The following is a 16687-nucleotide window of genomic DNA, read 5'->3' as shown; positions in this document are numbered from 1 at the left end:
AAACCCGTAAAGCCCCTGGAAAAGACGTTATTTCCAACAGCATCCTAAAAATCCTCCCTCAAAAATTCATCACGGCGATTTGCAACATCACCAACGCTGTGATGCGCCTTCGTTATTTCCCAAGCGCTTGGAAGAAGGCTACGGTCATCTGCCTCCCGGAAAACCCCTCATCAACCCCTCGAGCCACTGTCCGATTAGTTTACTCTCCTCGCCCAATCACCAAAAGCGTCATTCTTACCCGCCTAAACTAGCATTCTACGGAAAAACGACATTCTTCTAGACGTGCAGTACAGTTTTAGAGCCAGACATTTCGCTGTACACCAGCTTCTGAAAGTCACCGAAGACCGCTCCGATAGCCTCATCCACAAAAACTTCACCGCAATAGCCTTTCTAGATGTACAGCAGGCCTTCGACAGAGTTTGGCACGAGGGCCTTCTGTATAAGCTTATTCAGTTAGGTTTTTCGCACTACCTCATCGGCACCGTCAAATCTTACCTCTCGGACAGAGTCATCCGCGTTAAAGTAGGCGACTCCCTCTCTGACCCCCGCCCAATAACCTCCCAACTCTCACCCACCCTTTTCAACATATATTGCCATGACCAGCCCCAGTGCGAAGACATCAACACATACGTCTATGCAGATGACGTTGCGGTCAGTTGCACGTCAAAACAACACTCTCGGTGCACCACCCTTCTGAACGAGCATATCGTCACTCTCCATAACTTGTACAGTCCTTGGAAACTGGTTGTAAATGAGGTAAAGACTGTATCCATGCTCGTCTCCTGGAAAAATCCAAGAAAGAACCTACAGAATATTAAGGTCAACGTAGTAGAAATCGACTGAAGCTGCTTCGCCAAGTACCTCGGCGTCACGCTAGAACGTTGACTCACGTACGTTCGTCACATCAACAGCACTCGCTGCAAGGCATACGGAGTCTTCGTGCAACTGAAGCTCTTTGTTTAACAACAAAGCAGTCTCCCAGAAGACCAAGCTGCGCACCTTCAACGCCATCATCAAGAGCATCAGCACCTATGCGATACCAACGTGGGGAACTACTGAAGGAAACCGATTAAAGGTCATCAAAGGCCCTTTCATGAAAATACTGAGGTCTGTCCTGGGTATTCCGTGGCACACCAGGAATACTCAGATCATCAAGGAGTTCAACATCGTCCCTTCAATACTAGCAGCCCCTGTCCTTGCGTAAAAAATCCACGCCTCCATTATGGATCACCCAAACCCCACCATCGTCGCATTTTCGAACCTCCACGCTGGGCGCTTCGACTTTATATGACGTTCATGCGCTTTCGCACATAATCCTGAAAACCCCCAAAATACTTTAGGTCTTTAATCTCCCATGCTTCCATCGGATGCATCTCCATAATCTCGCCGAATAACCACGACGTTAGTTAGTACGCTCTCTTCAGGAGCACCCATTTGTCCGCCGAATCCCTTACGGCCTCAACCCTATACAGCACTTACACTAATCACTAGTACGCTTCCAATACACAATTTACAGTAAACTCAAACATCTACACACACATAAAATAACACCAAATTCAATATTCTCCAACTCTGTTCCAAAGAAAGCCAAGATTCAAGCTTCGCCCAGATACTTAAGTGCTTCTCCTCTCATTCCTTTAAGAGTGAGCTGCCCTCCGAAATTCTTCGTTATTTTCCTTCTTCTCTCTTCTTTTGTGCCTTTTTGTCTTCCAGGGGAGTAATCATTAAATTTGTAACACGGTAAATGGCGTTGGCGGTGTGAGTAGTGCTTGAATGTTGCTATAGTCAGACAAAACTCTTAAGAAAGTCTCTCATACGTATAAAAAAGAGACTATGAAATAAAAAAGCATGAATGTTAAAAAATTCCTCCACACACTCATAAGAAAAAACTTAAAACTTATGTTACTCCATAAAAATTTGTACACACAATTGTGTTTAATTTATATTTATTGGTTAGAAACGAGATGAAAAAATCCTTACATATCTTTTTATTTCACTTAGAAAAAAAGTAAAATAAACTGCTTTCATAATTGTATTATATCCCTATATCATAGTATCCTCACGTTATTACGTAGTTTTACGTAGGTATGACGGTCTGAACTCTGTTTTAAAATCAATGTAAATCTGTTAGAGTTAATTACTTTTGGCTGTGAATATTGAACTTAATGATTTATGTAAACTCGTATATCTACAAAGTAAACTAAAGATGTCAGTTACTGAGAGACATAAGTAAGCTAAGTAATTATGTGTTTTTAGTAAATGTGTGGTTACACGAAGCGGTAAAAAAGATTCTTTCTTTTGACGCAGCATGGTGAAAAGTAATTATTAAATTAACATGCTTGTCACAAGCTTAATTTCCACATGTAAAACAAGTATTCAGCATTTTGCAATTTGGTTTTTATTAATTGATATGTTGAATTCTGATTTAGTTTTACTGTAGAAGAAACTTTGTAGTTGTTGAAAATAATAATAAAAAATCAATAAAAACATAAAACAGTGATAATAATGATACATAATGTAACAAGAAGTATCAAAATCAACCTATTCAAGTTAACAATATACGGTTACTAACGGTCTTAATAAGCTGTATGAGACTGAATCTTGATAACTTTAATAGATGTACAAAATCAGCTGATAAAGGTTAGTTTGACTGGTTGAAACAATTGACGTAGCATTAACTAGAGATTAGAAAAAAATTTATGAATAACCTTTAGGCCACTGCAGTAAGTGGTTATTTGCATTATATTGATTGCAACTGTTCAAGAAACAGTTGTAATTAGTCTTTCGTAAGCTAAAAATAAAAAAAAACTAGCATTCTATTTGAAAAATTGTAATATTACCTTTTTTAACCTGAATGTCCTTTAAGACACTTATAGCTAGACAGTTAGATGCTGGGCTTACGACAAAGTTGACAATAGGGCTTTTTTACAGCGAAAAATTAATGACAAATATTGGTGCCTGTAAGTTTGCTCCTACAGAAAGATACGCAAAGTGCAGTGATAGCTTGATATCAGACTAGCACTATGTCGATTTATCATAAACTGGCTCGAGCAACACGTTTTTTAATTTGGAAATTAGCAACAAATTATGGTGCTCATTAGGAATAAAAAAACTCAAGTTAATAGTGCTCGCTTGATATACCTAGGTGGTGGGTCAAAATACAGCTGTTTGGTATATGATATAAGTTCAAGGATGAAGTTTGATTTTTATTTTGTGCATCACAGTATGGATTTTTCGACAAATTTATAAAGCCCGCAGCGCTCTTTATTTTTGCTAAGAACTCGTAATGCTATCCGCCAACGCCTTTATTGTTTCTTTCTTTACTGTTGGATTTTTGACTCGTATTGTGACGTACATATGGTAATGGTCAGAAAGCTATAAGTGTAATAATATGTAATCATATAAGCAATAAATATAAGGACATAATCAAATTCTCATTGACAGTGCCGTTATCTGGATTAATGGTGCATTACGTCACTAGGGCACAAAGAACAAACATGAGCGCCCGAAGGGCGCACTTGTTGTAGGTTAGTGTCTGAGTCGCGTATTATGTTTTTCTAACCGAGGACACACTTAGCGCCCAGTAAATTCCTTTAGGCCCTGGGGCAGAAAAGTACTTTGGTGCCCGTGGACTCAAAGTGATTACAAGGGCGCAAAGTGTGACCCGAGGGCGCAAAGCAGCAGTTAAACTTTCATCCCATGGTAAGAAAAATAAGATTTTATACGAGCCTTTATTGCTCCTAATTATCTTAAACAAAATGAGGAAGTTGTAAAAAAATTTTCAGTACAGATCCAGTCGAGCCTACAAAAAATTTTTACATTTGAACATCCATTCATTTATCCTCGCTCTTAGAATATGCCCGTTCGCGTATTATGACCCACACACATAATTAGGAATCATACATATATTTTTAATAAAATAGTAGGGCACAGTTGTGTGCAGTCTTTAGTTCGCGTGAAGCGTAAACCTCCAAGTTTTCTATGATTAAATCTGTAAATAACGGTGATCGGAGGAGCCTGTAGGAATACAAAAAATCTGTTTTTTAAATTTTATGTACAAAGAAAATAAAGCTTTAGAAAATAAAAAGGTAGGTTTTTCTCTTGTTTGTGAAATTAAATTTTTGAAAATTATTTTATTTAATAAAAATTTATTTCTAAACTATTTATGACAAATTGTCAATATAAGTGAATAGTTAAGTAACATCTAATGATGAAAAAATATTCATCAGGAATAATAAAATGTTTTATTTGTGAAAGAAAGTCAGCGCTGTTATGGATGTGTGATGTAAGTGGTTTTAAGTAAAATGAAAAACTATTTCACAAAATAAAGTCTTAAGTTTCAGTGAGAGAATTTGTGAAAGAGATTATTCGTCTAAAAAGTAGAGTGGAACTGTGGATTTTTTGGTTATCCACGGTACCTAAAGAGTTAAATGTCAGTCTGGATTAGTCGATTTTCATGATATTTGTATTTTAATGAATCTAAATTATTTAATTATAAGAGCATCCTGTATACGTCAGACTGCAGTGTCCTTCGAGAATTTCTCTTTCAAATTTCATTACAGAAGTCATCACTGACAGCGTTTTCTATTTTTTTTGGTATTAATCGATTTATGTAGACATCCTCTCAAGTTACCTGTATCAGATTAAGTAAACACAATAATTTAATTTTCTTCAAAAAATACTTTTTTAGCTTTAAAGTTGTCACTACGATATTTTTCTTATAAATTTAGTTTAATTTTATTGTTATAATTATGTTTCATAGCTTACGTGGAGTTTTTTCTTCGCTAAATTTTATTTTTCCAATCTTAAAATTTTATTTTGACATTTTTTTGCGATTTATAAAAATGTCAAATACTTTTGTATGTCATTTTCCTCCTCACCCTTGACTAATCGCAGAATTTAAATTCCTGCATTATGAAAAATAGAAGATGTTTTAAATTAAAAATTTGTATGCCTTGATTGTTTGATCAGATATAGACTTGCGACAAAAAAATATGGTACAGCATCCTGCTCTGTTACATCACCTTGCATGCGTAATTGGTATGTTAATATACATCGTAATTTTAAATAACATCTTGCGATACTAGTGTCTGTGGTTGAGATAGTTGGTACAATTATTCTCATGAGTCCCGTCAACGATCCTACATAAAAACTATTCAAATCCCTTCTTTTTCTCCTATTTTTCCCTTTGCTTTGCTGGGTATACTGGGCCTACGCAAAACGTTGACCACATGTAGTAAGGAGGTTTCTAATAGAAAATATTAAATGCTGTTGCATGACATTATTTGCCTTACTCTTAGAATTTATCACTTATTTTAAATTTCTGTATTATTAATAATAAAGAGTGCTTTTAATAAAAATTTTTTAGTTTTAGTACACTGGGACTTCTGTACTGTATGAAAAATATAACTGTTCATACGATTTTTTAAATCCTTAATTACATTGCTTTAACGTAGTTATTCAAACTAGTAATCTTTAAAATCATAACATTAATCTACTAGTGAGCTATATTGCAGTAGTATGTATACCCAGAAAAACTATAATTTACACAAGCCGTATAACAGAAATATTCCTCTAACTTATATTCTGACTACTGAGCTTAAACTGTCTACATATATTACAAAATGCATACATCTTAAAAACATCATGTTCTTACAAAAAAAAAAAATTGATTAAAAAGAAATATTATTCAGTTTGTAAGGTGGCATTTTTATAGTCCTACAAATTAACTTACACTTTATGTATTTAGTGCACAAATGATGTTCCATAATTTTTACAAAATTTTTCAGATGATCCAGAAAATACAGATGAGTCCAATCACGGTCATGCCGATCCTCTACAAGGAGTAAATATAAGCTCCTCTGGTCCTTTGAGAGAACAAGATCGATTTCTTCCAATTGCTAATGTAGCAAAAATAATGAAACGTGCAATCCCAGAAGCAGGAAAAATTGCTAAAGATGCTCGAGAATGTGTGCAAGAATGTGTATCTGAATTTATCTCATTTATTACATCTGAATCTAGTGATCGCTGTCATATGGAAAAGAGAAAAACTATAAATGGTGAAGATATTCTCTTTGCTATGACTACTCTTGGATTTGACAACTATGTTGAACCATTGAAAATTTATTTGCAAAAATATAGAGAGGCAACAAAAGGTGACAGCCCTTCAACTAATACTCACATAAATACTGTCAATGAAAATAGAAAAGAAGATAATGCTCACTCTACTACTATTTACGAGGATCAAATATTTACGATCGCAGCAACAGGAGATGCGTCCACATCAGAAGCACCTATCATATATAGTTATTCTACATCGGATCAAATGCAATTTCATTTACCATAAAACTAAATTATTGGTAAACAACTGTCAAAACTTCCCATACTCTATTTGTTTGATTGTGTAGCTTTATAACCTTTCCATTAAACAATTATACAATTGTTTTATATAAGAGGAAGTAATTATCCATTTAAACAAGTGTTTAAACTTAAAAGTATTAATTCAAGAATTTTTACCCCATATTTCCTAGTTCTAAAAATTTTATCTTGTAACCTGTAATCCAATCTTAAAAATCTTATACGCTAAATAATTCTGTCTAGTAAGCATAAGAATTAACTCAACCTACCGTTGAGAGCTTTCATACTCATTGTATTTAAGCTTTGTGACCCAGTGTCTCTAGACTTGAGGCTTTTATACTCTATTCTAACACCCTAAAACTTATTAAGTTACATGCTCTTGCTTATTATCTTAACATCCAGTAATTTTAGCTGGAGGTCAAAAAGTCCAGACCAAAAAGTGGAAAACTATTACGTTCAAAAGTTTTTTTTATGTGAAACATCTATAGGCGTGCGTGAGCATGGTGAGTAAATGTGAGTAATGCGTGGTGACCGTAACGAAAAAGTATTACGAAAAATATATAGATGTACATTGCATACATGGTATGCTGTACAGGAGAATGTGCGAATGATCTCCGGATCTCCGGTTAAACTAGGCTTGGCTAGGCTCGGCTCTCTGTCTCTTTCTTCACGCGCTTACTGCCACCCCTCTCTTATTTGTAAAGTGTAATACCGTATTATTATAGCTTTGTAGAATAGTATATAAAAATAAAATATCATACATGTATTGTATTATACAGCTTATACATACACGTACGGATGTGTGCGTGCGCGCGCGCGCGTGTGTGTGTGTGAGTACTCTGAGAATCGAACCACATCTTTAGGATGGGTAGTCAGGGACCTTATCGATTGGGCTATGCAGCCTGCCAATCCAATCTTTGTTCTTATTATTTATGGGCACGAACCGAGAAACTTCTGAATCCAAAAATTAATTGATAATTGGACTTGTTATACATATACATAATTCATCCCGCCGATTTCAAAAAAAATAGTTATGATTCTTTTTTAATGGTCTAATAATGTCAAAATTGTGTAAAATTGTGATTTAAAGTTCGTTTTGCTTACATCTTTCAACGGTTTTTATACAAAAAAAATATAAATACCAACGAAAAATTTCCTATCCATAAGCACTTTTGATTTTGTTTTGACAATCGCCAAACAATTAAAAAAAAAAATAAAAAAGGCATTTTGACGGTACCTGTAAAAGTATGTGAGATAGAATAAGCCATCAATCGTCTACTCTCGCGCGCTCTCTTTCTCTCTCTCTCTGTATTGTACTCGTACAGGTAAGTCTTTTTCATTGCCTTTTTAAATATTTCGTGCTTGTAGAATATGATTAATTAATATTAGAATAAGTATCATTTCTTCATCATTTTTATAAAATTTCTTCTTGGTGAACAGGATTATTTTAAAATATTAATATTTGACCATAATGAAAAATTTTTTCGGGTTCTTCCAATTGTGTTTACTCAAACTTCATCTTAACCCGTCTCTAGTAAATAGCCAACCCAACTAAATTCGCACACGTGTGCAAATACGCACAGTAAACAGGTATCCGAACCCGAAAAAAGATAGAGAGACGCAGAAAGTAATACACACAAACGTTTGTTGAACTAATGTATGTACCTTTATGTAGGTAGGTAGTGTTAATACTCTTCGCCGTCTATTATTGTTCTTTCTCGTTCTCGTTGTTTATATGTTATTGAACAAAAAAATATAAACATAGTTTGCTTTTTCCTAATATATAATACTCACTGATCAAAAAACATAGTTATACATAAAGTGTCTTTTTAATATAAAAATATGAAATGAAGATTATTTAGGGTAAAAAAAAAAAATACTTTTTCTACCTTGCGCTCAAGGCTCCCAGATTTTTGGGAGTTTGCTGCATGCGCAGTGCGCAATCACCCTCTCTCCATAGAGCAAGCTGGAGCGGGAGAGCCCCCCTACCCAGATCTTTAACCTAAGCCCCGCCCACTTCTCACAACTTAAATATGACATCTTGTCAAGTACGAGTACAATTGACGATAGCCGCGCGGGCTAAGTCTTTTGCCCCAGCCAAACTTGCCAGCTTTCGAATCTCACTGATAATTTTTTTTTTTTTTTTTTTTTTTCATTTGCACAATTTTTTTACGTTAGGTTTTTGTATTAAAAAAATATTTTGTTGGTTTGTTGCCTTTTGTACGCTTGATACATGCGACGAGTCGTCACTATAGACAATTTCAACAAAGCAAAACAATAAATTTTTTTTTTAATAAAAAAATGCTTTTAGTTTGTTTTTATTTTTTTTTTATTTTTTTTTTTAATGTACGTTATACATAAAGTGACATGACAAGTTTATGTAATTATGTAAGCTCATGTATAATGTTTCAATACTAAGACATAATTTTTTTAAATACTATGTACAAGACAAGGTAAGTAAAATTGTCAAACAAAATATTCGTCACTTATTAAGGAAATCAAAACATTAATATTTAGTGAGTTAAGCGTCGAGTAATGATAATTAAAGTATATGGAGAAACGACAGAGAGAGCGTGCTGTAATAAACATACTCTGAGCGAAAAAAAAGTTGTTTATTTATTTAATAACAACTAAAAATTTATAGATTTTATTAATCACACTATTTGAAATCAGCATGAATTTTCTTAATATTTTTTGTCGAGTGTGTTTAGGGTACATACAGAAAAACATTGAGAAATTGCAGCACGTGCTTTAATGGCAATCTATATTTTTCGACGAGACGTATTTTCAAGAGTAAATACTTGTAGAGAAGTAAGTTATTAACGATACACCAATCAAAAAAAAGTTCGTTCAATTCGGGACGGATTAATGTATTAAACAGTGTTGCTTACCGATCTTAATAATGTAATAGTGAATTACATTAACAATGATCAAGACGTGACGTTTGGTGATTTTTAGATACTAAATAATACTTTAATTATCATTACTCGACGCTTAACTCACTAAGTATTAATGTTTTGATTTCCTTAATAAATGACGAATATTTTGTTTTATAATTTTACTTACCTTGTCTTGTACATAGTATTTTTTTAAATTATGTCTTAGTATTGAAACATTATACATGAGCTTACATAATTACATAAACTTGTCATGACACTTTATGTATAACGTACATTAAAAAAAAAAAATTAAAAATTAAGAAAAACTACCAGCATTTAAGAAAAAAAAAAAAAATTTATTACTTTGCTTTGTTGAAATTGTCTATAGTGACGACTCGTCACATGTACCAAGCGTACAAAAGGCAATAAACCAACAAAATGTTTTTTTAATACAAAAACTTAACGTATAAAAATTGTGCAGATGAAAAAAAAAAACAAAAAAAAAAATTAGTGAGATTCGAAAGCTGGCAAGTTTGGCTGGGGCAAATACTTAGCCCGCGCGGCTATCGTCGATTGTACTCGTACTTGACAAGATGTCATATTTAAGTTGTGAGAAGTGGACGGGGCTTAGGTTAAAGGTCTGGGTAGGGGGGCTCTCCCGCTCCAGCTTGCTCTATGGAGAGAGGGTGATGCGCACTGCGCATGCGGCGAACTCCCGAAAATCTGGGAGCCTTGCTCGCGCGTTTTTGAAAAGCTGGTGTGCACTCGGTAGAAAAAATAGGATTCGCCACATAAGTGCCACTGCTCCGTGGCTGGCTTACGTTATCTGACGAAAACTACTTTTTTATCATAGACAATCAAATACTACTGAGTTCAAAAACATATTCCTTATATTTCAAATCTGTCGTGGGTCCCGTGACCCACATCTGATTTTTCCAATCCATTCAAAATGCATATTTGTTCATCATTTACTTTATTGCTTATTTTATTTTGTTAATCACACCAACGGTCTACAAAAAAAAAGTTCACGTTCAAACTGAACGTCCTTGTAAACGTCTTTGTCATACGTTATCTATTTATTCTTGTTTGGTATTCAAATTATGTATTAAAGCTATTTATTTGTTTTCATGAATTATAATTTTTAATCTTATAATATTTAAATTAAGAGAATAAATTTCATCAACAACCAAGTTATGTATTATCTGATGATTTAATAAATTCAGTAAAGCTAGATATAATCAACGTTTACACGTTCAAAATTGAACTTAATAAGATAGTGGACTGTATAATTTTTATCGCACGCCGGATTTGGGGGAGCGTGAAAAAGGATGTAAATGAAAGGACACAATAATAAATGCACAACACACTTTTAAACACTTTAGCTGTTTATTATAAAAAAAACAATCTCTTTATTTAATTTTACTTTAATAAGTCATAATATTTGCTTACTTGTAAGATAAAAAAGGAAGAACTAATTTTTGAGTCAGACGGAGATATTACGTGTCAATTGAAAATGTGAATCGTTTTCGTTACAGAAATCTTACATAAAAACGATACACGTGAAAATTATAAACACGAGCGCAAAGCGACTTACCGAAAAGGGCGTTTGAGGCTGACTAACGATAACCGCAGCAGCAGCAAGCTGCTGGACAAAGGTAAGTATAAACAGAGTCTATTGGTGTATTAATAGACGCGCGCACGCTTATGATTGGCCCTTATAGGTAAGAGAATATCCTAAAGCGCGAGATTTCAAATCTCCTAAACTAAATTTTCTATTAACATCAGTACAATGTTGCTGATGTTGCACACATCTGACGTCTTGATCATTGTTGATGTAATTCACTATTACATTATTATGGTCGGTAAGCAACACTGTTTAATACATGAATCCCTTTCGAATTGCACGAAATTTTTTTTGATTGGTGTATCGTTAATAACTTACTTCGCTACAAGTATTTATTCTTGGAAATACGTTTCGTCAAAAAATATGGTTTGCCATAGAAGCTCATGCTGCAATTTCTCAATATTCTTCTATATGTACCATAAAAACACTCAACAAAAAGTAGTAAGAAAATTCATGCTGATTTCAGATAGTATAATTAATAAAATCTATGAATTTTTAGTTGTTGTTAAATAAATGAACAATTTTTTTTTCGCTCAGAGTACGTTTATTACAGCACGCTCTCTCTGTAGTTTCTCCGGGCTTTTTTTTAATTTCGGTAAATAAATTACCGCGCGCGTAATGTGGCCACTGTAAATTTGCCGGTCTCAAGCCCGGAGAAATTATTTTAGTGTAAATAAAAAGTAAGATAAAAAGACTAGCACACCAGTGAATGATTCCGTCAATAAAAGTGTTACATATAATTTTGACGGTGACTCTAAAACCGGCTTTATGTGATAGGCTAAGAGCCGTCCGTAAAAATAGCAAATGATCGTCAAATCTATTGATAATTTAAATACAAATTAATTTGACACCAATGTATACCGTGAGACAGGAGTGCAAAAGAAATAGTTAAGCGGTTGTTCAGGAGAAATTTCATAAGTTTGGTTACACTTCATACCAATTGAAGGATAGACAGATGGTACGAGAGAGAGCTCATTCAATTCCTTTTTTTCGAAAGTTCAAAAGGACCCAATAAAAACTTTTGCAGTAAAAAACTTTCTATAATGAGAGTGAGTAAAAACACGATGATCGACTCTTGATACAATTTCAATTGGGAATTCAGTGCAGTTAATGATGAATCTTACGTTTTTATATTTTGGTTTAAAACAATCAGGAGACATATCAAGGACAGTCCCCTTGTCAAGCCATTTTATAGAGTTCCAAGGGGCTGAGGATTCATTTAGTAATATTTCTCTAAAAATTCTGGGCATAGTAGTTTTATGAGCTTGAAATATTATTGCTAATGCTGAATAAGACAGACTAGTTTTTAATTAAGTAAAAGAAATTAGCAGTCTATTTTGTTTCGAAACCATGCAACTTTCAATCGTATAAGACAGTTTGTAAAGAAATAAATTTTACGTTTTCAATCATTTCTTGGTTGCTTTTAATTATTTCTAGGCCTAAGCTAAGAGCGGACCATAAAAATAGCAAAGCGTCGACAAATCTATTAACAATTTAAATATCAATGCATTTGACACCAACGCATACCCTGAGATAAGAGTGCAAATGAAATAGTTAAGCGATTGTACAGGAGAAATTCCGAAAGTTTGGTTACATTTGATACCAATCAAAGGATAGACAGATGGTACGAGATAGGGCTCATTCGATTCCTTTTTTTCAAAAGTTCAAAAATGCATAAGTGCAATGACTGAAGTTGAGCAGCGATGATACATCCTTGAGAAAAACATTGTATAAGGGCAAAGCTTCAGGTCATGTTGCCGCGGAGCGGACAACGCGTCCGCACACAACGTTGTCGAGTCTCAGTGAAATTTGAACCTATTGGAGGCGTATTTTTGATGCTCTATGTATCATCAAGTACGATGTCATCAGTTTTGTTTTCCGTGCATGTATTAATAACTGTTCTTTTGCTGAAATGTAATATATGCGACGTTTTTCGACTTGGCACTTGTAATTTATTGAAAAATCACTGGTTGAATAAAGCTGTAAGTAAATCAAGCGCAGTATTTGGGACATGCAAAGTTTCGTGTATGATTTTATAATAGCATTTTTCGTGTAATACCCCACGTATATACGGAATAATGTACCTTTCACTGTGCATTTTAGCATTGTCTGCTTTTTGGATCGGAATCACTCTCTCGGCATAACTTACGTCGTGTACAACGTGTTATTGAGTATAACGTGGCTTCTGATTGTTTGACGATATCTCAATAATAAACGTATTAATTAATTAAATTAATTTGATTACAGTAGTATAAGCTTAACATGCGGTGTTTTTTGTGTTGTGGTAGAGAATGGTTACTCCAGACTTAGAATATCAGTTACCAAAAGTGGCAGTGTATGCTAATGTTTCGTCGAACGAAAAAATGTAAGTATGCTATCGTGATTCGGCTCACTTCCTCAAGTGAAACCTTTTATTATTTGGAGTGCAAAAAAAATTTTTGGTATTACGTGTCACGGACAAACTAGACTTTGCGGCCTTTTTCAAAACAGTGTGTGAACTGATAACTACATTACTTGCACCGCCTTAACAATAATTTGGCTCACATTAAATCATTTTTTTATTGATGACATTTTACTTTTTTTCCAACCGTCTGTAACTGACAGTAATAGTCAGAGTTTTTCCCATGCAGATTATCCTGTTAAATCGATTGAACTTGTGCCACCGCTATCAACGGCTGAAACATCGAAGCAATTTTAAGTAAGCTACATATAAATTTATACTATTTTTTATACTGTTTGTATGTTATTTTCTTTCCCACATCCTATTCAAGTATAGCGACTCAAAATATGTTCTTTTTTAATCATGTACTTCTCGTACTTGTTAGTTTATTTTACGGATTCATCTCAAATGAAATCGAATTAAATTTTTTCAGAGCACTGTCGAGATGGACTGGAGTGACAGTACACACACGCGATCGGTTATTGGTTGAACTTTCGGTAAAGCTGATGGCCGAAGCAACTGGGCATTTTCAAGTAAGCAACATACTTATTTCTTACATTTTTACACTGCTTCTATATAATTTTCTCGCCCGTATGATGTTGTAGCATAGCGTCTCTTCCTTTGTTCTTCCTATTGCATGTACTACTCGTACTCGTCAGGTTATTTTACGTATTCATCCCAATTGAAATAGAATTTAATTTTTTCAGACAATTGTCAAGATCGACTGGAGTGACAGTAACGAAGTGGAATCGATTGAAGTTATGCCAAGGCCCTCTCTTGCTGATGTCAAAATGCATGTGTATTCGGGAGAGGCTCACCTCATCATTGAAGGTGATACGTATCTGCTGTGTCCCCCAAGAGCAAACTGCCCAGCGAGAACATATGCGTGTATATTTGGAAAGCATGAGAGGATCAGGGTAATTGGATAGCAGCATCGCACAGCGTATACGTAAGGAAGCTGTTGCTCTTGGTGAGTCTAGTGTTACTAATCCATTACTTAGTCGAGCCACGTTTTCCTATCACCGCACTTGCTTAAATAAACTTGAATGGCGAACGAATACTCTGAATACTACCAAATCCAAGAAATACAGAGTTTAACATAAAATGCGTAATGTGCATAGGACATCCTTCATGGCCATAAAAATGTTTATCGATATCGAAATTATTCAGAGCGAGAAGATATTGTTTTTTAATGATGTGTAAAACCACGACTTCCAAATTTTACTTGAAAATTCTGCCACATTTACGAAGAAGGATTTTCATTGTTACTCTGCTACTTCTCTTTAGCAAAAAATTGTGATCGAGTACGGTGATATGATAACAATTACGAACGTGGTGCAGTACAGTACTATTTTTTAATCGGGACTTAACATCACTGACCTGATAAACAAATCTGCTGTCCAACAAGATGCAGCCAAATTAAGGTTGTGAAATACCGCTTATGAACTGAGGCAATTTATATCGAGATACAAATCAATAAAACAGGCGAAATCACGCCTGAAAGTATTATTTACGGTGACTACGTCATAACGTTATTTTCAACCTCGTGCAGGGCCCAGATATGAGACGGTAAGATTCCACGGGAACCTTTATTATAATAAAATCCATATATCAGGATCTGACTTAAGTTGTCTTGAAGGCCGAATAAAACTATCTAATCTAATAATAACTAACTATCTAAGCACCAAATGTTAGGTGTAATTCTGAAGTCATTGACAAGCAGTCGAAAAATATTACACGTAATAAACAGACTTAAACAGACTAGAACACTCAGTCAGCTACACTGCAGCTGAAGAGCTAAAGACTGAAATGGCATTTTTCTCTCTGCAAGAGGATAAACTGAATCCCCCAAGTATGCGTGTGCAGCCAAACTTGAGTACAAATATTGCTTCGAATAATTATGATCGTTTTGTTGAGACTCTCGCGGGGAAAAACACGTTGCCCGACATAATTGGTATCATTTATCAATTTAAAACCAACTATCAGAGAATTTTCGATTCTATGTCAAGAGATGCAAAGTCACCCTCGCCTGTTGCAACTACAAAGCAAGTTGTTCCTCGGAAACGACGCAAGTTAAATGTAATTTCGTGTCTCATTCCTCTCTACAACAAAATGTATTTCTTGCAAGAAAAATTTTCTCTGGGCCTTCTCAATATCATACATGTCCACCACTCCCTTGTGGTCTGGATTTGTTAGCAAAACAACAACTGACAAGTTGCAGTTCTAAATAGTCAGCTACTTACCACATATAAACAAGTCTTTAAGATTGGCAGATATGATGAACGAAACGCTTGTAAGGAGCCAAAAAAATGCCGCATCTTGCAGCCAAAGTCATATTGTAGTCACGTACGACTTTAGACTTGCCAAGCTTGCAATGCAAATTCGCATTACGGAAAGTCCATGCTTCGATAATGTATTTGTAAATGTTGGTGCTTTTCACGTATGCAGAACCTATTTCAGAGCGCTTGGCAAGTACCTAGATGGTTGCAGTATTGTTGAAGTTATGTGCCAAGCTGATGTCCAAGCAACTGGCTCCTTAAACAGTTTTTTGGATGAAAAAAAAGTTTTTATCGATGCAAACGATTGCACCCTCAGCTGTCAGCTGCCCTGCAAGTTCTTCACGTGAAAGTGTTCATTCGAAAGCATGAAGTGGATTTACTTGATATTCTGGAGGAGTTACAACACATGAACAGTCCACCCTCAGAGATGCAGAATTGGAACGCCAGCTGGTTCTTGAATAGTTGGATGCAGTTGTACGTTGAATACGTTGAGGATACACGGGACAGCTTGTATAGAAAAACAGCAGTTTCACAAGAAATACGTACTTTTCATTGAAAGTTACTTATCTTTTTTACGGGGTATGCGTTGCAGCAACGTTGCGTTGAACGTTTCCACTGTTTTCAATATTTGTAACCCATTTTTTAATTTGAATCAACCGAATTATGCTAGGTATTTCCTACTGTATTTGCGTAATCTGATAAACTTACGAACAAGTAATCTACCTTCATACAATGAGTGTGAAAAGAGAGCTTTTGGCATAAGCCGAACAAAGAACGTATGTTCCAAGGCGTCCTCCGACCTTTGCACTGAGCAAAGCAAACGAGAATAATAATGCGTTGACAGGTGTCAGTAAATTTACAAATTCAATAACATCAAGACAGTGTTGGACAGCAAGCTACAATTTATGAACGAAAGTTATTTTGGTTTTACTAGAGAAACTCTTTATTTCTCAGTGCAACTATACGGTAAAGGAACTGCAACATCACAGAACCGTCAAAGATAAGTCATCATTATCAGCCATTATACAGTGCATTAAAAAAAAATATGAATCCGTCCACGCAAGATGTAGATAAAGATTTTGTACATAACGTCATGGCGGGCCGGTCA

General features: G+C 34.9%; 1 protein-coding gene across 1 annotated transcript in view; it reads left to right on the top strand.

Moving 5' to 3' along the window:
- Nucleotides 1-6446, top strand: part of Nf-YB (nuclear factor Y-box B) — a 53827-nt gene extending 47381 nt beyond the window's left edge. The window contains exon 2 of the mRNA XM_014348813.3: nt 5790-6446. Coding sequence (XP_014204299.2) covers nt 5790-6346 — 557 coding nt within the window. The 3' untranslated portion in view covers nt 6347-6446. The remainder of the gene's footprint in view (nt 1-5789) is intronic.
- Nucleotides 6447-16687: the final 10241 nt, after the last annotated feature.

The sequence above is a fragment of the Copidosoma floridanum genome, unplaced genomic scaffold (genome assembly GCF_036245765.1).
Source record: "Copidosoma floridanum isolate Cflo_tuat_1 unplaced genomic scaffold, Cflo_Japanese_pri ptg000004l, whole genome shotgun sequence".
NCBI lineage: Eukaryota > Metazoa > Arthropoda > Insecta > Hymenoptera > Encyrtidae > Copidosoma > Copidosoma floridanum.
The sequence above is the reverse complement of the archived record's forward strand: the minus strand, read 5'-3'. Positions and strand labels throughout refer to the sequence as shown.